The 20,965-nt window shown below is 40.4% G+C and overlaps 1 protein-coding gene across 1 annotated transcript in view; it reads right to left on the bottom strand.

The window, feature by feature from the left end:
* CRHR2 (corticotropin releasing hormone receptor 2) overlaps positions 1 to 20,965 on the bottom strand; it is a 112,465-nt gene that overhangs the window by 16,676 nt on the left and 74,824 nt on the right. The window contains exons 8-9 of the mRNA XM_075705405.1: positions 15,727 to 15,799; positions 2,495 to 2,580 (exon numbers count right to left, since the gene is read on the bottom strand). Coding sequence (XP_075561520.1) covers positions 2,495 to 2,580; positions 15,727 to 15,799 — 159 coding nt within the window. The remainder of the gene's footprint in view (positions 1 to 2,494; positions 2,581 to 15,726; positions 15,800 to 20,965) is intronic.

Here is a 20,965-nt window from a genome sequence, read left to right as displayed (position 1 = left end):
AATTTTGCTAAGTCTGTATTGAATCCCTGTATAATGCCGTAAGAGGCAGACAAAGACAGGCAGGTAGGCAAGCAGGGGAGCACAAAAACATTGCCAGCATCAGGATAGACTGACAGTCTTAACAAAGTAGCTGCCACATCATTTAATATTTGCTTAACAAATGTTTGGAGTACTCAGCTTTAGAGTGGCAAGGCTTGCCCCAGGCTTTCCTGGAATTATATGGCTTTCTGTCTGTGCTGTGAAAAAGAAGATTCCCTCACAGAGCTTATAGTGAGCATAAGATCACCATCATCTGTTCAAGGATGAAGGCAGTTACTTTAGATTGCCTCAAAATCTAATATCTCTAACGCTCCCTGCAAACTGCGGAACGGATAAAAATATACTGAGATTTGAATCAGGGTTTTTTCATGCTAGTTTTAGTTTTATGGCATGAGGTTTGAGAATGAAAAAGGGGCAATTTTCCCCTTAATTTTCAGGAAATGTGCAGAGAACAAGAAAATCAGACCACTGCATTAACTTCATATTTGTCCCCAAATCTCAGACAGGAGTAAAAGGAAGGAATCAGGCAAAACAACAAAACCCCATTACTGCAGCAAAACTGCCTCCAAAGTCAAGAGCAGGCTGATTTGAGGAAATCAGGACTGAAGCCTCAGCTTGATACACTGAGATTTTATCTAGTAATGATTTAGAGGATTGTGACCAATCTTACTGTACAAAACCTGTGCTATTTCCCAGTGTGAGGACCTGTATGTCCATAAATGCTCAAAACATCTTGAAAGATACTGCGAATGGTAAGAGAGGAAGGGCAGTCAGCATCTCCTGATCTCTAAGAATTTGCTTTTGGACTGTTTAGGCTGATGCAAGCCCACACTGCTGCCAGAAGGGGCCAGGCCACCTTCCTTCTGCTGCCCTGGGCTAAACATTCCTGTCTTCTCCTTTCTGCCCTACTAGTGCTTGTGAGGTTGTACAGCCAGCCAGCTCAGGAAACCGATCCACCTGAGAAGCCACCCCACATAAAGGTAATGATTAGTTAAGGATCAGTTCCGTGATGCAACCCATTGAGTGGTTACATCAATGCTGGTACCAGCTGAAGGGAGGAGGCACAATAGCCCTTTGTTCCCATACCCTACACTTTAAAAAGAACATCAAACCCTGCTGTAAATACCTGCATGTGCACAGTAATCATCAGTAATGATGCAGCTATTGATTACAGACATGATATGAATGTTTTGGCGCAGGCTCCATTCTTCTTTTACTTCTGGCTCTGCTAGGATATTAGTGTGAACAAGGATCTTAATATGTATATACACATGACTTATAGGGAAGTCTTGATATTGTATCATTCTGCATCTACACAGCTACAGACTGGGACAGAGAAGCAACCTAGTAGGGAGTGAACAGTTTTTCACTGATCCTCCAGATTTGCTGAATGAATGGTCTAGTCATCAGTGAAAGGAGTTATTATGTGTTTATATAATACATATGCTTGTGTACATATAGAAATTGTTAAAGTTCCTATCCTCACTTGAAACTGAATCCTTCATATTTCATTGGAAGGGGGAAATTTCACATGTGTGTTGGGGCATGTGCAAGCCTGAAGGAGGTAAAGAGGCTGGTGGCTGCAGCAGTGCACATGTCTCTGTCTGTAAGTCTACGCTGTCTGCATTGTTTGGACATTGAAATGGAGTGGACAGAAAAAATGCAGGCATGCTTTTATGGTTAGCCTGCAAAAATAAATACTGTGTACCTAACTGTATGAGCTCAAGGGACAAGAAAGACCTCTGTGAGATCAACAATGGCATCCGCAAAGACAAAGATGGGTGTCCTGGTTTCAGCTGGGATAGAGTTAATTTTCTTCCTAGTAGCTGACATAGTGCTGTGGTTTGGATTTAGGATGAGAATAAGGTTGATTACACAGGGATGTTTTAGTTGTTGCTGAGCAGTGCTTACACCAAGTCAAGGACTTTTCAGCTTCTCATACCACCCTGCCAGCAAGGAGGCTGGAGGTGCACAAGGAGCTGGGAGGGGACACAGCCAGGACAGCTGACCTGAATTGGCCAAAGGGATATTCCATACCATATGGCGTCACGCTGAATAAAAACTGGGGGGAGTTGGCCCGGGGGGGCATGGCCGCTGCTTGGGAACAGGCTGGGCATCAGTCAGTGGGTGGTGAGCAATTGCATCGTGAATCACTTGTTTTGTGTATTCTATTATTATTATTATTATTATTATTATTATTATTATTATTACTATTATTATTATTATTATTATTATTTTCTTTTCTTTTTCTGTCCTATTAAATTGTCTTCATCTCAACCCACGAGTTTTAACTTTTTTCTGATTCTCTCCCCCATCCCACTGGGGGGGAGTGAGCGGGCGGCTATGCGGGGTTTAGCTGCCTGCCGGGTTAAACCGTAACGATGGGACAAGGACAGGGCAGGCAAGGCAGTGCTTTGTTAACACCACAAACAGCAAGAAGCACCAGCTGACTTACCTGTACTGTATTGTTTCTGAGGTGGTTGAAGCTCTCAGCTTTGTCATTAAAATCCTAACTATGTTAAATAGAAATACAAAATTTATCTGGAAAAGAAGGGAGAGAGAGGTTAAGAATGAGTCAAACAATGGCTTAAAGGATGTGATACACCTTAAAAGGCACATTTTGCAGTTCCGATCTGATTGAAAACAACTTCTTGGTTTTACCATTGACTGCAACAGACTCAGAAGTTTACTAGAAATATCAGATTATGCAGCAAATATCCAACAGCTATTAACGTTTTCAGAACAGCAATGAAAACGGAGTACAAAATTAATGGTCCCAGCAAGAAACTTATTTTTACTCCCTTTTACTCCTTTCCTGGGTGCCACAAGGAGCTAAGGGTGGGATTTGTTTGGCTGTTTGCATCTGTCTCTGGCTCAGCTCCTCCAAGGCTCCCTGCGTAGAGTATTTGGCAGCACTGTGCTGCGTCGATAGGGCAGGCGTTTGAAACCACCCTCCCATTCCACAGCAGGCTGTAGTGGTTAGGCAGGGCTCCCCAGACCCCAGTACAAGGCTGCACTGCAGGGATCTGCATGTGAGCTAGTCACGCTGGACTCCCTTTGCATTCAGTGGAGGCTACGCATTGCGCTCCACAAGAGACATTTAAAACAGAGCCCATGAATCATACCTGAAAAATGCCTATTTTTTTGCACTGTCTTTAAAGGGGAGATGATGGATTTACCACTTCCCTGTTTAATCTGCTGAGCTGGGTAATTATTATTTCTGTTACAGTCTCACCACTGAGAATTGAGATTTGCTTTAATTACTGTTGTGGCATCTGCTAGCAAGTTTCTTACATAAGTTTCCTCTCAGTGTAAACAGGAAAGAAAAAAAAAAAAACTGAAAAGAAGATTCTGATTTGTAGACTGTGATCAGCAGAAGGATTTGGCACCCAGGAGCAAGTTTTGGGTTGCTTTCAACACATAAATTAGGGTAGCTTACAACATACTGATCTATCTCAACATCGTCGACGATGTACACTGTCAGAAGTACAGAATTGTTATCTCAGGATTGCTGAGGTCACAACCTAAGCTTGTGAGAAGTTATTTATCTCACACACATTTCGAGAGTCCCAAGGCTCCTGGCATTTTGCAGTCTATGAAGGGAACAATTCTGCCATTGACTTCTGACTATTTATGAACACTGTAGCAGAGCTGCCAATTTAAAGGTGTTCTCAATGTATGCTCTTTTTTTTCTATGCAATGTGCTATATTTCAATGGTTACAGTATGTTGGCATCCATCAAATCATTCCCTGTGGTTACGGTAACATGATTTATAATAAATGGTGCAATAAGGACCTGAATACACACTGGCAGCATTGGGAATTATGTACATTAAACACCTATTATGTGAGATACAAAAATGCTGCTCTAGGAGTTAACATGTGACATTTTTTGAAATTATTTGAAATTATTTTCTTAGCTGAGCAGGGCCTCAGGGAGTATAAGAAATAAATAAAACAGTACAGTTTGTATACTTGTTCTTGCTAGAATTGTGTTTGTCATATTTATGAGCTGAAGTCAACTGGTTCTCACTTTATTTATCAGAGACAAAAACTGCTTCGTACCACTGGTTTGACTTGAATCCTAAACTCCTCACTTTGGTGATTGCACCATGCCTCAATATCAGAAAGAGAAATGTTCAGGAGGCGTCTACTGTCACCCACAGAAAGAAAATTTCTGCCTCTGAAATTCTGCTACCAGATCTTGAGGTTCTTTGTCAGCTCAGAGCCAGGTTTGGGTTACTTCTATCAAGGATGCAAAAAAGGCACCAATCCAAAACTTGCCACTTTTGCAATCATCATGGAAGGTGCCAGATGGAATTATAGATTCTTAGGCAAGGACAAGTTCCAGAAGACTAATCACATGGGATTAACATGATGAACTGGACTGGAGGAAACATTTCAAGTTTCATGAGTCCTACTTTGATGTGACAGCAGGGAACTGGAAATTCAAATTGCCACAGGATGCATCAGAAAAATTAGGGATTTTGGTCTTCTCTGAAATTAAATTGCAGAAGTGTGATTCATCAGTCCAGAAGAAGAATTGCTAGCTGAAAAGTTTGGGAGTTACTTCACTAGAAATGCTGGATATAAGGAAGAAATGTTTTACGCTGAGGGTGGTGAGGCGCTGGCACAGGTTGCCCAGAGAGGCGGTGGAGGCCCCATCCCTGGAACCATCCCAGGCCAGGTTGGACGGGGCTGTGAGCACCCTGGGCTGGTTAAAGCTGTCCCTGGCACTGCAGGGGCTGGGCTGGGGGAGCTCTAAAGATCCCTTCCAGCCCAAAGCATTCTGTGATTCTATTCTATGATTCTACTCTTATTCTATATAAATCAGTTTTTCATTTTCCTACTCTTTCCCCTAAGCTCCCTCATCCAAGGGTTGCAGAAAGAAAACAATGATGCACAAAGGATGTATTAGCACTTCTCACCTAGATTTTCATGTTTGTTTGCACTGATTCCTGGTGACAGCTGGCTTGCTCATCTGGTTGGCAGCATTAATACTGATTGTCTCAGTTGAAGCTCACTGTGTGCTGGCTACCACCAAAAGCTGAGCACCCCAATGGAGGCCACGTTCAGGGAGACAATTCAGCTACCCAAGCACAGACCACGGTACCATCCGAGCTACTTTTGCACATGAGTGGCCCTGGTACCTGTGACACAGGGCTGATAAGAGACCACAGCTGTCTACAGCAGCAACAGGCAGGCAGATACATCAGTGGTCACTTTTAACAAGCTGCCCAGGCATGAGAGGAAAGCCTGCTAGGGACATTATTTCTATAACATTTTCTAGGAGAGAGGAACACAGAGGCCAGCACAAGGGCATCAGCCACTCCTCCTGAGTCCTTTTCCTAGTTCCTGCATTATTTGCTGCATGTCCTTAGTCACATGGGCAGTGGTCAAGCCTGTGGGTCTGAAGACAGACACTAAAATCCACCTGAGGATGTACTCAGTAATCTCAAGTCTTCATTGCAGTGTGACTGTCACCCTGCCTCTTCCATTAATGTTTCTAGTCATGTACTTGTCAACAAGGTGGATGGTCTTGCAAAAATGTTATTGGTATATTGTTTTCCTTCTATCTTTCTCCCAAAGTTCTCCTTTGCTGTGCAGTCTTTCAAACACTGGAGAGGATATTTTAGATCTCATGCCTGCAATAAAACTGAGTAGTCTTTCAGATAGTCCTAAGGCAGATATCTACTCCTGAGCTAGTTACCACCAGCTCCTTTAATAACCGATGGAGAAAAATAGCTACTTTTACATTATAGTTCCTCCTGTCTATTTGAGATGTTTACTTCAGCATGAGATGACTCTCCCCACTTTGAGGTGCCTCTTTATGTGACTTGCACAGACAGACCTGTTGGGAGGGCATATATTATAGGGCTCTATTACAGGGCTGCATTTAGTTGCCTAAACACAGTCACCGAGAGCCATTTTTGCTGCCATGGTGTATCCTGCCTGACCTCAAAGTACTACTTCAGAATGGCATGGGCTTTCTAGACGATCTGTATCCCCTCTGCCAGACCCATGTGGAGCTGATACAGCATCTGAAAAGGTACTATGCACCTATGTTTAGGCAAAAAGATCTCTCCTCTTGAGTTAGATTAAATAAATCCTATCTTGATAGTCAACGTTTCCCAGTGGAACAGTTGTGAATAAAAAGTCACACTGATTTTTGGAAAGGTACAAAGGAACAGAAGATGACTTCTTTGGCTAGTGGCTGGCTGCCTTAACCCATCTGGCACTTTGCTGCTACAGTAATAACTGTCATTTACAGAAAATCTGTCTCACTGCTCACCCAAGGCTCCAGAAACACTGATCCCAAATTCCACCTTACCTAACTGCAGAAACTGCAGACCTGGGAGTTTTATTTCTTGTTCTGATCGTCATAAATGGCTGCTCTGTAAATAGTAAACCTGGATCCAAACTCCTCTGGATTCTTAGGAGGATCCCAAGTTTAAACTGGTCCAAACTCCAGACTTGACCTTTACTCACACAATTACATTTTGCTAACATTTAATAAATTCATTTAAAATGCCTGTCAAAGCCCTGGTAGTCACCTAAGGACAAATGTCAGACCTGTCACCCAGCCATCTGATCACCCTGCATACCCTGATGTGTAAAGAAAGAGTGTGGAGACAACCAGTTGAGGCACCAGTATCAAGGGTTCTCTTTTGTCTCCATTAAGGTTTCTCTGAGAGATCTTTAAGACTTGAATAAGATAACCCCTCAAAGACAGATCTTAGCAAGCAAAAAATTCTAAGGCAAAAGATGCAAATGTGGTAACATCAAAACAGTTTTTTCTGGTCTTGCCTACTAGAAACACATTGCAGTGTGTTCAATTTTAATGATTTCTTTTAAAAGAATGCTCCTTCATTTCAGAAAGACATTTCGCTCAGTAGGACCTTTTAGTAGCACTCAAAGGTGTTTAATCTGAAGATAAATTTTCACTGCATAATCAGATGGATTTTATTGTCCATTTGTTCACACTGGGCCTGATACCACAGCTCATAGGAGTAATAGCTTAAATTCGTTCAGGACAGAAGACAGAATCCGGGAATCAAACAGGGAACCGGCTGCTGCACATAGCTTGCAAAAGCTGAAGTCTTTGAAAGGAAAATGGAACTATTTTCTCAGCTGGAGAGAATCCATACCGTTTTAGTGACTACCAGATTGATTTTGATCTACAAGCAAAGAAGATGAAGCCTCTGGTGTTTATTACTTATATATATATAGTAGCATTTCAAAGGAAGAAAGATCTTACTACTGCAAAGTGAGTTTTCCTAGGAAAGAGCCTCTGTACTGTATCTAGCAAAGTATACAATTATTTGTCAAGGACTTTCTTGTTGTTATTGGAGCTCTGTGTCAACAAATTAATTTCTCTCAGAACAAGACAGCTCCAACAAACCCCATACATCAGTTCCATAAATGGAGACTGATGAAGGGACATTTAAGAGAAGCAATGATGACAGGCAGTGCATCCTTTTTATTTATCTTTAATCTCACTTGATATTTTTAATCATTTCTGTTTATACATGTTTTCTGCTTCATAATGGAAAATAGAACTAAGGATTTTTCCCTTGATATTTGTTAATAGAGAAAATGAATCCAAAGGTAAGGTCTTGAAGACAGAATAAACCAGCTTATTTCTTATTCACTTTCTTTTATTTATGATGTGTTAAGAATATCCTTATTGCTGGAATAAGACTCTCTCCAGCTACAGATGGGAAAGAAGTAGTTTTCATATCTTGCCAGGGATTTGGAGGTTTAGTGTTTCCATTTCTAAATCGGGATGAAAATTCAGAGTCCCAAAATGGAGTTATAAACCAGTGATCCAAAAAGCATTTGGACCACCTGCTTTGGCACTGATCAATTATAATCTGAACACACAAGCCCAGAAGCTCTTTTGAACCAAAAGAAACTTCACAGTGAAAGATTCTGGTCGTAAAAATTTTCTGTCATAAAAGCCAAACTCCATTTGAGAAGAAATTTATCTCCCTTAGTGAGATGAAATAGCCAAAATATTCCAAGATGCGCAAAAGAGGAACTCTGACTGTGAAGGCTTCCTTGCAGTTTTCCTTAAGCTCAGGAGTTTAAATGGGAAGTCATTAAGCTCTTCTCCTTCTCTTTTGAGAGTTAAATGCGCAGCTAGCATTTATTTTGCTCATTTCTGCTGGGCTTCGTATTTGATGCTTCACAGAAAACTCGTACTTCTGTGCTTCCTAGACTGTTTCCTCCTCTTCACTCCCAGGAAATGTCAATATTGTTCTATTTAAACTTTGCATTTTTATGCAATGTGGTAAAATCCACCCCAGGATTAAGTAACCCAAATTGGCATCAGAGCAGTCATTTTAGCTGGAGCATTATATACTGTCATCCTGACCTCAAATGTATAGTCTGCCAGTTTATTAATGCCTCATTTTAATTGTTCAATCATACTGTCCTGACATGATTCTCAGACAGGGCCTTTTATCACCGAAGTTTCCCTTTCAGGTCAGAGGCACCACAATGACTCCTTTTGGCATACAGCAAAGTGCCAGAAAATGCTATCTGATCAGGAAAACTGAGATGCGATTAAGAAGAGCGAGGCATAATGTGGTGGATGGTCATGATCAGGGAGACTGTGGAAGAGTCTAGGGCAGCAGTGAAATTCTTATCCAACCTCATAACCCCATCTGTGATCCTCACACTACTGTGCTAGTCCTTCTGTCTCTCCTGAAACATCTTCTACTCAAAAAGTTTTGTTACAGAAACACACTGCAGGTCACTCCCCAGTCAAGTCAACTACCATGGGGTCTCTAGTCACATGTGACTCAACAGGGCTTCTCTCCAACTATTTCACCTGACAAGCCAGGATCACACTAAATGTTGCAACACCAGTAAACACATACCCTGGCAAAAATAACAATGGCACACAGAGTTCTTGCCTGGAGGGAGTGATAGCCCCTGGACAACCAAGTCATCACACCAGCACATTCAAGATGACCAAGATGACATGACAACCTAAAACATGGGCATACTACTGTGAATTGTCCACTTGCCACTTACAAGGCTGGGCAGGTTCAAGTTGCCATGCATTGATATTAAGAACCTCAAGAGAAGACTCCAGAGAGAGTCTTCCTCCAAAGAGGAACCATCCAGCAAATTGCTGATGAAATGATTTCCTATCTGGAAAGTATTCTAAGTAAGTTTTCTGGGCAACTGCTGCTGGTCATATGAGTTTCTTATTGGCTGTGAAACATCTCACAAACAGAATTAGAAATTATAGAAAGAGAAAATATAGGACTGTACATGGTACTGGACACCTTATTTGTCACTATTGACTCCATGGCTACAAAATGTAAACAACAGGAAGACAGAAATAGCAATGATGGCAGAATTGGAGATGAATTCTGGATGGAATGTAGTCAAATTAGCATATTATCTTTATCCTATGTGTAGCTATGACAGCAGGCTTGCAAACCAGTGAAAGTTATAATAAATGTCTTGTAAGAAAAACTTAGGATGTCACAAGTTTGCAGGTCGTGTACTACAACCCTGCTAGCAGTGGATGAATTGGGAATCTGTAGAGAGAAGGAAATTTTAAAAAAACAGTAGGAAAACTAAATTAATCAGCAATCCAGTGGTTGAGAAAAAACCATAAGCCAGTCAGATAGGAAGGAGAAGGGAAAATGAAAAAGATATATCAATAATAATAAAAAAAATACTCAGTCTCTGAACAGAGCAATGCAGAAGTGGAAGCAGAAATGTGAAGAGAGTCAGGAGAAACTAAGAAAATATTCAGAGATGCAATTACATCATCAAGGAAGATGTTTGCACAGAACTAGGGGATGCTTTTCAGGGAAAACAGAAATGAAATGCATATAGATACATACATAGGTGCAATGCTTCTATATATAAAATGGGAAGTGAACAAACCTTCATGACTTCTTTAGAAGATCAAAAGAAAGAAACTTCAGCAATGAAGACTGCAACATTTTGAGTGGATCATTACAGGCAAGCAAAAGGAAGTGAAGATCAGGATTAAGGTGCACTACAAATTTTATCTTATTGCATGATATAAGAAAGGAATGGATTCCATAAATATTGGTTACATTGCTTAGTAAACCTGTTTCCCCCACTTGCAATACTTTCAAAAGACACGTTGGAAAAAGATGTATGTAACAGCATGGCAGAAAGACAGAAACACAGTTGTGTTCTTCAGAAGAACACCACTTACGTACCTACGTGGTGTTAGGATAATCATGCAAAAGCATAGAGCAGCACATTTCAAGAAGAAAAGTATAATGCGTGAACAGTGTACAGTCTCATTACTCTGATAAACTAGGACACAGGGTGGGAAGAGTTATTGAGTCAAGTCCTATAGCTATTGTAAACAGTTGTATTGAAACACCCTTTGCACAAGTGGGCAATATTAAATAAATTGTTACTATTCCTTTACTTCTGTTGCAAGACGGCTAATGAAGCCTACTTCTATGAATGCTAGAAGTCTTGTTAATTTAGCTTAAATATATTAATGGTCATTTACAATAATTTCCTTTCTGTCAATAATACTATTCAGCTTAAGTACCTCCACTATCCTCTGTGACATACTTCCAAGAAACACCGTATCTTTCCACAGTCTTGGTTTTGAAAAACTAAACAAACTCAGATTACTGAAACTTTCTCCATGACATGGTCTTCTAGAACATCAGCCAGTGATTGCTATATATAGGATATTGCTATATCCCATAACCTGAAGCTGAGCTGGAGCTGGACAAATTCTTTGCAAGCACTGTAAAGAACAGCATTTGTAGAAATAAGGTGTAAAGGGGAAGGATTATATGGTTTGTGAAGTCTTCTGAAAGAGTCAGCATGCGGCCAAGGGAGATCCAGCTGACAGTCTACTCAGGTTTCTGAAAGGAATTCAAATTTCTTTTTCCAAAGGCTCCTATAGAAATTTGGCTGGTTTAGGTTTGGAGGGAAGAGCATTATGTATGGAAATACAAGAAAGAAAGGGCAGGAATATATATATATATATAGTCTGTTTTGTCAGTGGATGGAGGCTACCAGTAGATCTGTGCTGTTTTACATAGACCTTAGTGATCTATAAAAGGGATTGAAGAGCAGGCTGACAGATTTTTAGTGACACTAAGCTACTCAGGATAGCAAAAATAAAAGCTGATTGCAAAGAGCTGTATAGGGACTCACAATACTAAGTGACCAGACGATAACATGGCACATGAAATCACGTGATATAAAGGTAACACAATGGGGAGGAAAAGCAATCTTTACATGAAGAGTTATGAGCTTTGGGTATTTTCATTCACAAAAGAAATGTTGGAATTACACTAGCTAGCTCCCTGAAAACCTCATCTCAGTTCCCAGTGGTACTCAAGAAAGGAAACAAAAAATGTTTGGAATTGCTGAGAAAGAAGAAGAAAATAAAACAGAGAACAGGATGCTGCTATAAAAATTCATTTGTGTGGTCACACCTTGAGTACCTGGGCAAGCTTTGACCTTGCCACCACAAAAATACTACATCATTACTGATTAGCACATCATAAAGACCACTTCAGCACACTTGTCAGCTGTCTCCTGAGCAAAATTCCACACTGCAATAAGGATGAGCCCATCTTCTTAATGACACTTAACTCTTCTACAGCACTTGTCATCCAGGGATCTCAAAGCATTTTACAAAGGAAGATAAGTATCATTAAGCTTGCTTTATAGCTGGGGAAACTGAGACCTAGAGCAGCAATCTAACTTGTTCAAAAGTAAATAGCTGATGAAGGCAGAGACAGATGTGAACTCCAGGTCTTCCTATCAGCTCATATACCCACTTATGCCAGCAGTTCATTGATTGTGGTGAATTATTTTTGACGAGACCCAAAAAACAGAGGTTAGAAAACTGTTCAGTTCTCAAGCACAAAGGAAAAAAAATCTATTAAAGCTGAATGTAAGGTTTGAAAAAACTAAATATTTGATCTGTATGTTTGAAAACCTGAAAATTTAATACAATTTTAGCTCTGAGAAGTATTGCAGAGCAGTTCATATCTGGGGTTAGTTCTCAACAGTAGTTACTGAGAAAAAAAGCAGCTCAGTTAACTGCCGCCAGTGCCTATTTTCTGAGGTTCATCCTCTGATCTTGCTGTGTTTTCATGGTTCACCAGTTCTTTGACAGGGATTACATTTAAAATTGCACATAAGAAATGTATTTTTCTTAATAAAACCAGGCTGAAATTCAGTTCCCTGGCATGTATTTCCAACCCTTTGCCCTTTCTTTACCTTCAGAGAGGGATGTATGATTAAAACTTGGTTATGCCACTCTGAGGAAAGATACCAGAATTAAAAAATCCCACTAATTTGAAGAGAAAATACCTAGCAGAGTGTATTTTCCTAGTGCTATCAGAAATTGAATTTCAAAGCATCCAATGTGCTGGATGGTTAGATCTCTCCTGGGATATGTTCAAGCCAAAATTCATTCAGGAATGAAACAAAGAAGGATGATTACCTACACTTTCTCCCTCACATTTTTTGTCAATAAAAATACAGGTTTCTTGCCCAATATTCAGGACCTGCATTTACACCCAATTCCCTTTGCCTCTGAAATTGTTTCCCTGTTTTCAGCTCGAGTCATTGTTCAAGTTTTTTCTAAAGACAAGTAGGAAAGCAATGAAACAAATCTCTCTACTGCATTGTTCAAATTTTTTGTACTCTGAGATGTAACAGAGAATAATACAGTTTAAGGATGGACTTGAGGACTGCTACCATGATCAAAAGGCTTTATTTTTGGCCAGTCTGCTTTTCCCAGTGAAGCTCAGAACCTCTGCATGACCTGTCTCTTGGTGTTACGCTATCTTGTGCTGCAGCAGTTCCATGCATAAAGGCAAGGAAATAAAAAATCAACACCAGTGGAAATAATTTTTGGTAGACAAAATGCTCCTATCTTTTAAAGAAAGTCAGTGTCTTAAGAAGCAAGTTTTAGCCCTCTGGAACTAAGAATATTTACCAAGAAGAGCATTCAAATCGTATTGCCCCTGGCTGGTATAACGATGCCTCTTGAATACATAATGATCCTGCCTTTGTCTAACAGGTAACCAAAACTCAGCTGAGCTGTACACTGGGCACTTGGCTCTTAACTAACTAAACTGAGTGGAACCAATTTTAACTGCCACAGTCTGAGTGCTCGCATGTGGACAGGAACTGTAATTTGATGGAGTTTTTAGACTTTGAGCGTTTAGTGTGAGCCCTCTTTTGGAAATAATATTAATTTCTTCTAGTAACATTCATGTGTCTCCATCTTTCCAGCAGTATGCTGGGATAGTTCTCACACAGAATTTTCCTGTGTGTTCCTTCATAAAACACGAACTTCAACTGAACATTTTAATTCTTCATTAGTTCAAATCCAACTCATTAGCTGTGACTTAAAGAGGTCAGAGTTGTACCATTTTTGAAATCCTTGTGTCTTCCATTTCTCATGACTGCTGAGCACTGGAGGGAAGAGGAGAGCAGCATTTTGTCCCCATTGATGTTAAGGCAGAGGCACACTGGCACACCAGGAGGAGGTGATGTTTGACTGTGTTGCCCTGAGTACATGGTAGACGTCAAACTTCAGTGTTCTTAATGCAGTATTTCTCACGGCACCTTTGAAAGGGTCAGTAACGCCAATAACAATAAGTGATGCTTGAGTCATAAATTATATACGATTTTACGCTTATTTGCGTAAGGATCAAAAAATTAGCCTGTCAAGTCGCTTTAACACACTGCGGCGTTGCAAATTTTAATTATAAACGCAAGACTCAACTGTCAGTTTTAATAAAAAGGGGTGGGGACACATTTTAGCAATCAGGAGTGTTCTGTAACAGGAGTGAGTTCTCAGATTTGCCTTTTAGACTATATTTCCAGTGAGCTCTTTTCCTTACCCAGCAGTGCTTTCTGATGGGAATAACCATAAGGAGAGGGAAGGAAGGGCTTGGCCTTATGTTACTTCTCTAAATTATATCAGCTGCTTTCCACTCCACAGTGCAATTACTGTTGTTATCTCATTAATGGTTTAATTAGAGCTCAAGTGCAGGCCAATATAGAAAGGTTCAACATGTGATGTCAGTTCAGGGCAGTATAGTTATTGGCTCAGTTTAGAGGGGTCTCAAGGCTGCTCTAAATTAGAGGCAGATATAATGACCTGTATATAAAGAGGCAGCCTCCAACTGCACCTCCATTTTCTGTGCCTCTTTGGGGTCTTTAAATAGAAAGTGCTGTTCTGGGGAGAACAAAGCTATTTTCGTGACTCTAAGCTACCTATGGTATCTGCCAGAGATGCTATCCAAGGATTTTACAGATCTTTTTGACTAAAGGGGTTATGGTAGATTCACAGACTTCTAGCCAATGATGTGAAAACTAAATGCTCTGAGTATTGCAAACCTGTTACCTTGTGTTGTCTAAACAGGATTTGTTTGTGAGTTAGTCTTTCTATCAGTGAGTCAATTTACTGTGACGCTGTTTGTATTTTTGGGATGGCTCCCTTGGTGACACACAATTATATTGTGTGTATCACACCAATTGTACTTCTCTCCTTAGAACACAAAGAAAAGAATTTTTACATAAAAAAAGACTCCTACTACATTTTTTCTCTTTTCAGATATGCACAATATGATCTGTTTGCTGCATCTTAACAATTAACACAGAAATTAACTCTCCTGATTTCAGGCTAGGAAACATACAGATTAGTAGCTGGCTTCCTAGGCAACAGAGAAGCTTTTTTCAGGCTGAATCATATGAAAGGCACAACACTGACAAGGTGAGAGCGCAAGGCTTCATAACCTTGAAAAAGCTGGCAGTGGCTACCTATTCTGGAGCAATTTGCACCTTCTCCATGGGTGTTAGAGTGGCATAAGGGACAGCTATACTGAGTCTTGGTTCCCTAATACAGGAGACCCCACTGAGCCCTGTGAATTCTCTATTAGGACATCTGCCTTCTTCCTAGGTGGCTTTCACTGCAAAGGAGTGGAAGAGTAGAATCGGGTTTTCCAGCATTGTCCTTTGTAATAGCATGGATCTTTTCCATCCACACCCAGTATTTTCTGGGAAAGCATCGCTGCACTTACGTTGAAGGTTCAAAACAGTTTATGAATGAGCTTCCTTCTTCCTCTGCCTGCTGTTCATTGGCACAGGAGACAGTGTTGGGTAAACAGATAAACAGCCTGTTAACTGTAGGCGGCACTGAAAATGAAACTTAACAACAGGAAATCTAACAAACAAATACACAGCAATGATGGGGATGTAGAAGATGTAGATGACTGTAAAAGGAGATGCAATTCCTCATCATGATTACTACATTTTTCTCATCAGTGTGCAGGTCAGAGTTGCTGTAGTGCTCAAGAACCTCAAGCGGATGAGCAGATATTGTAATGTGCCTCCTGTTTTTGAACATTTTTCCTTCCCACATCTCAAAACATTGTACAAAGGAAGACAAACAGCACTACAGATGGAGGAGGAAAGAACTGCCTAAGGTCAAGGAAACAGCCAAAACCAGATCACTGCAATTCTGACTTGCAGTGTTAGCTACTGTGGCAACTTCAGAGAACAGCTGGAGACGTTTGACCTTGTTTGTGTCTTATTTTACATAAAAGTAGATGTGGAACATCACAGATGCCTATCAAATTAGCCCTCAGTGGGAGATGGCAGTGTCCTTCCACCCACATACATGCTTACCAGAAGAACAAGAATCACTGGCCCTTGATATATGTAGTCGATATATTTCCCTGGCTCTTTTCCAAACCAGCATCTGTAAGAAAAAAAACAAGTAAGAAAATAACTTATAAAGGGGAATGCACTTCTTTTAGATTGTAATATGAAGGACACCATAGAGAGATATTCCCTTATTCCCCAAGTTGTTTAATCATATACATAATTGACAAGTGATTGAGTTTTCTGCTATAAAGCCACCTTTTGTTTGGACACAGATCTGAGCCCCATTTTCTCCTCCCATTAGACCATTCATGTTCCCACTATGTTTTTGGCTAGTGTTCATATAAATGTTTCCAAGAAGTATAAGAACCTGCTATAAGGAGGATGCAGAAGATGTGTCCTGCTGGGTCTGAAAAAGGGATGAAAGAAATATTCTGTGTAAGGAAAAAAAAACTGTTATCTATTGCAGTGCCCAGAGACACTTAAATTCCATAAAGGGCTTTTACTTACAGCAAATGTGTCTTTAAGTTGCGTAGAAATGCTGTATAAATAAGGTACTGGATGAATAAGGAGTTCATCCCATTGGCTTTGAACCAAGCTGGTGACCACCAAATCCAGCATACAGTACAGACATCATTTGAAGCTAGCAAATACCTGATCCAACATCACCAAAGGAAAGTCAACTCAGGTTAAGTGAAACCACAGGTAAACTGAAGGGCCTCAAACTAGCAGTGTGTGGACATGTCATGTGTGACTGAGTGCTAGCTTGACTTTGACTTCCACTAATTACAAGTGTTTTTCTTCCTGCTGTGTTGTACAACAGACTACACCTGTGATTTCACAGCAACCCATACTGATGTTCACGTCATTCTCTTAACTGAGAGTAAAAAATCAGTTATGTTTCAGTCAGTAAATGAATCAGAAATGGGGCTCAGGTTTGGACTCAATCATTTACACCATTACATTTTCCTTGGTGCAGTTTTGACCCAGGCCAAACAATAGCCAACTCAAAAACTATTCCTGGGGAACAAATCTGGAGCTAGCATGAACCAGAGGACATTCCCAAAAGTCTACAAACTGCAGCTACCCTGATTTGGAGGCCAAGAGGGTTTAGTAATATGGATGTGAACTACTCCATGCTATTTGGACTCCAGCCCCAGGAACGATTCCAGGCCCAGCTACTTTAATATTACAGATACAGCCACATTGTCTGGATCCTGGTTCTACCAAGCAGAGACAACTTTGCTGTCATAATGCCTTAAGGTTTAGGTCATTGGAGCTCTAGATCCCTCAGGAAGTAGATTTTGGAGTTCAAGGGTCTGAAAGTTTTTTTCCCTTTTGTGAATACCACATAATAAGTCTACACAGCAAAACTTATGCCTTCCCTGTGTTTGCCTTGTAACAAAAGATAAGCTTAGTGCCACTGGAGACATGAAACCAAGGGTAATTCCTGAGCCAAGGGGACCATGGAGACAGGTGCAGATCTGCAGTTTTACAAGCATGCAAGAAATAATACTTGTTGCCTCAAAGAGGTTGCAGTCTGTAAGACATGACCTCATGAGTTCAAGGCAAATAAACTGAGATAAGGAAAGCTATGGGTCAGATGGAGTTCTTTTGAATCACATAATGCCCCCAAAGACTTTCTCCAAAATGCATTGCTTGCTAAAACAGAAGTTGTTTGCCCATTGCAAAATGCTCTTACTGAACTGACTGTACAGGACTGTTGAGATATGCAGCAGGTATCATCTAGGAACACAATTCTGTATCACACAATTCAGCACCACACAATTGTTTGCCTTTTCTTCATTCAATTTCTATATCTTTTAACTTCCAAATGAATGACAGAGCCTTGAATATTTTATAAATATAAAACATGTCTGTTATTCCCTGGTGCACTGACTGCAAATTAGTGTAAACTGATAATTTTGCAACTAATCTTCCAAAATTTGGTGATGAGAGAAAGACTTGGAATAAGGTACTTCCTCCAGCCAAGTTATCATCCAAAAAGAATCCCCAGGCCAGCCTTAAATGAATGAAACTGATTTTTTGGGGTTTTTTTGTTACAGAGATGGAAAGATATGAAGAAAAAATCAGTTACAAGATATGCCAAGGCAGGAAACACAACTCTCCAAAACTTGCAAGAACTACATTTGAGAGAGGTTTTTGAAGGGCATTTTGGGAGAACTATTATATATTGTCTGAAACTCAGAGAACCAAGAGCTATTAGAAGATGCGTTCTGGGAAGCTGACTGTTCTAGCAGAGGAAGCTAGCGGAGGGACTAATAAGAAGCAGACTGAAGCATGTGGCAGAACTTAGTGGACTAGAAAAAATCAGCAGAGAATTTGGAACAGAGCTGGTACAAATGAGGTTCCAGAGCAAAGGCTGTTCATTGCTCTTTGGAATTTAAATAATACTTAACTGTAAGACCATACTGAGGAGCAAAATCCTGACATTTATTAGCTGAAGCCCACTATTAGACCAAGGTTGCATTGAGTGAAGCATCATGTGTATATACACACTTTCACGCAATCTGAGTAAACAAGGTTGTGGTCAAAGGTAGACTTCTACAACGCAGGCATCTACAGGGGAGCTTGACACTTCATGTTCCTTTTGTAGTTAGCGGAGAAAAAAAAGCAGCTTTTCTAGGATGGCGTTCATCTCATTAGGCTATGAAACAGACTGTTACATTGTAATCTAAACATTTCTAATATACCCATTAAATCAGGCGAGTAAGGGTGCGAGGACAGGTATTTGCCAGTGACATTACATATGTCTGCATTTGATTAGCGATATTTCATATTTACACTCTAACCATTCAACCCGGGACCTTAGCTGAGATACTACAAACTTTTCTGCCTGTCATCTTAACTCTTAATTTAAATCCAACATAAGCCATTATTTCTGCAATAAAATCAGAACTGCACATTTCTTTAAAACCAAAAAGAGAAACCTAAACCACTGAAAATTACTTGGTGCATCAGAATTTTAATTCCATCTGTGTGAAATAAAAGCCATTTTCTTTTCTTTTACCTCTGAAAGAATAAACAAACACTCCCTGAATATTGAAGAGGACAATTTAGGAAGACAGTTCTGATTAGACTCAGATATGTAAACACACTTCTACTGAATAGCACTAATTAATATTCTTCATGTTTCTCTGTAGTTCTTTATACAACAAAAACCACCACTGGTTTTATCATTATTGTTAATTAGATCTTACTGATGTTCTTCCCCTTGCCAACTGTCCATCAATGAAATTACTACAATAATTCTTAATAATTTGTGTGGTTTTTTTTATTGAGACTTAACAGTACTTTTTTCAGAGTTGTCAGATTTTGCTAAAGAACTGCTAAACCCCAGACAGGATATTTGCCACAGTACCAATTATATTTGCCTCGCTATGCAGAACGCGGTCTCTGGTAAGGGCAAAAATGAAAAAATTAAGGATTTGGTTGAAGCATTTTCTTAACATTCTTCCTGTGTGGTATTTTGAGCTTTTAAACTATTATGAGCTACATAACTTGAACCCCAGTTCAACCTCCAAACAACTGAAGTTACAGTTGAAATGCATTTTCAGGCGAAGGAGAAGAGTTTCCCATTTTGTCCTGAATTTTGGGCTGTCCACTGGGATATCCAAACAGTCTTGGAAGCTCCAGAAGAGTACACGTTTTCCGCATGTGTCCAGTTTGCTAGATCTGACCTCATAGGTGAATAACACGTGATTCCCCCAGTGGCCAAGATAAATGGAGCATGACAGCTAGGCTGACTGGGGAGATCAGCCTGTTTTCACAGAATAGCTGAGGTTGGCAGGGACCTCTGGAGATTGTCTAGTCCACCTCCCTGCTCAAAGCAGAGTCAACTGAAGCAGGTTGCTCAGAGCCGTGCCCAGTTGGCTCTTGAGTAGCTCCAAGGATAAAGACTCCACAACTTTCCTGGGCAACCTCTTCCAGTGTTCTACCACCCTCACAGTAAAAAGCTGTTTCCTGATGTTCAGATGGAATTTCATGTGTTTCAGTTTGTGCCGCTGCCTCTTGTCCTGTCCCTGGGCACCACTGAGAAGTGTCTGGCTCCACCTTCTTCATACCCTCCTATAAGATATTTATAAGCATTGATAAGATTCCCTTGAGCCTTCTCTTCTCCAGGCTGAACACTCCCAACCCTTTCAGCCTCTCCTCACGAGAGATGCTCCAGTATCCCGACAGCAATTATTTCTCAAAGCCAGGGATTAGTTTTATCTCATCTGTCTATATTTGCACACACTTACAGAATTAAAATTAAAGGCATGATTTCTGTATCATCCCACTACAGAGAAAGGATTTTGTAAATGCCACAAAGTTTAGTCTAAACTGTCCCAATGGCTGATGGACTGGAGAGGAGAATAGACCATAAGTTAAATACACACATGTGCATATCACACACATGTACCAGAGGTGCATTCCTACATGTGCTTCAGTTTGACTGTTCAGCAGAATCTGCTGTTTCCTCAATCTGTGAGGCAGTGAGCAGGGGCTATCTGAAGTATCACATGCTCTAATACTTGAGAATATGACTGAATATTTATGACAATCGACAGTCCCTCAGCAAGTAATTCACTTCTTGTTTTGCTTCGGTTCATTTACTTTACTGAGACTCTGCTGCATATGACATTACTACAAATGCAAAAAGCAGTTTTCATTTAATAGCCTTTGCCTTACAGCCTAATGTCCTTATCAGCTCTTCATTTATGAGAGCTCTGCCTGTCTGCCTGGGTGCATGTGCTAGATCAAAGGAATGGCACTACTGAAGCATCCAGTCTCGATTTCTCAGCAGAGTAAAGTACGTGAATCTTGGTCCCACCGCTGAGAATAAGCGAGCACAACATTGAGGCTCCAGGCCATTACACCTCACACTGTGGTTGGCAGAAGCAAAATTCTGCACTTTCTCAATGCACAACACATTTGGAATAGCTGTGATGTGCAGTGAGGATGTATGTGAATGTTTCACTCCAAGGCAAACACCAGCATTAAAGACAGAAAGGTGAAAACATCCCAAGACATTAGGTTTAACTGTCTGGGTCGACCAAGAGAAACCTGGTGCCTCCCTTACCAGTAAGCATGTGAGGCCAATTAAGTATATGAGTTAGAGTATATGGGTTTGTCCATGACATGGATTTAAAAGCATAAACTCTATTTGATAATCCACCCAAGGCAGAGAGCTTGAGCCTAGAGACTCAACAGGAACAGCTTCGATATTCTGCATACCAAATAGGATCACTTTGTCTTT

Source organism: Pelecanus crispus, chromosome 2 (genome assembly GCF_030463565.1).
Source record: "Pelecanus crispus isolate bPelCri1 chromosome 2, bPelCri1.pri, whole genome shotgun sequence".
NCBI classification, from domain to species: Eukaryota; Metazoa; Chordata; class Aves; order Pelecaniformes; family Pelecanidae; genus Pelecanus; species Pelecanus crispus.
Note: the sequence above shows the minus strand (reverse complement) of the source record. Positions and strands in the feature narration are given on the sequence as shown.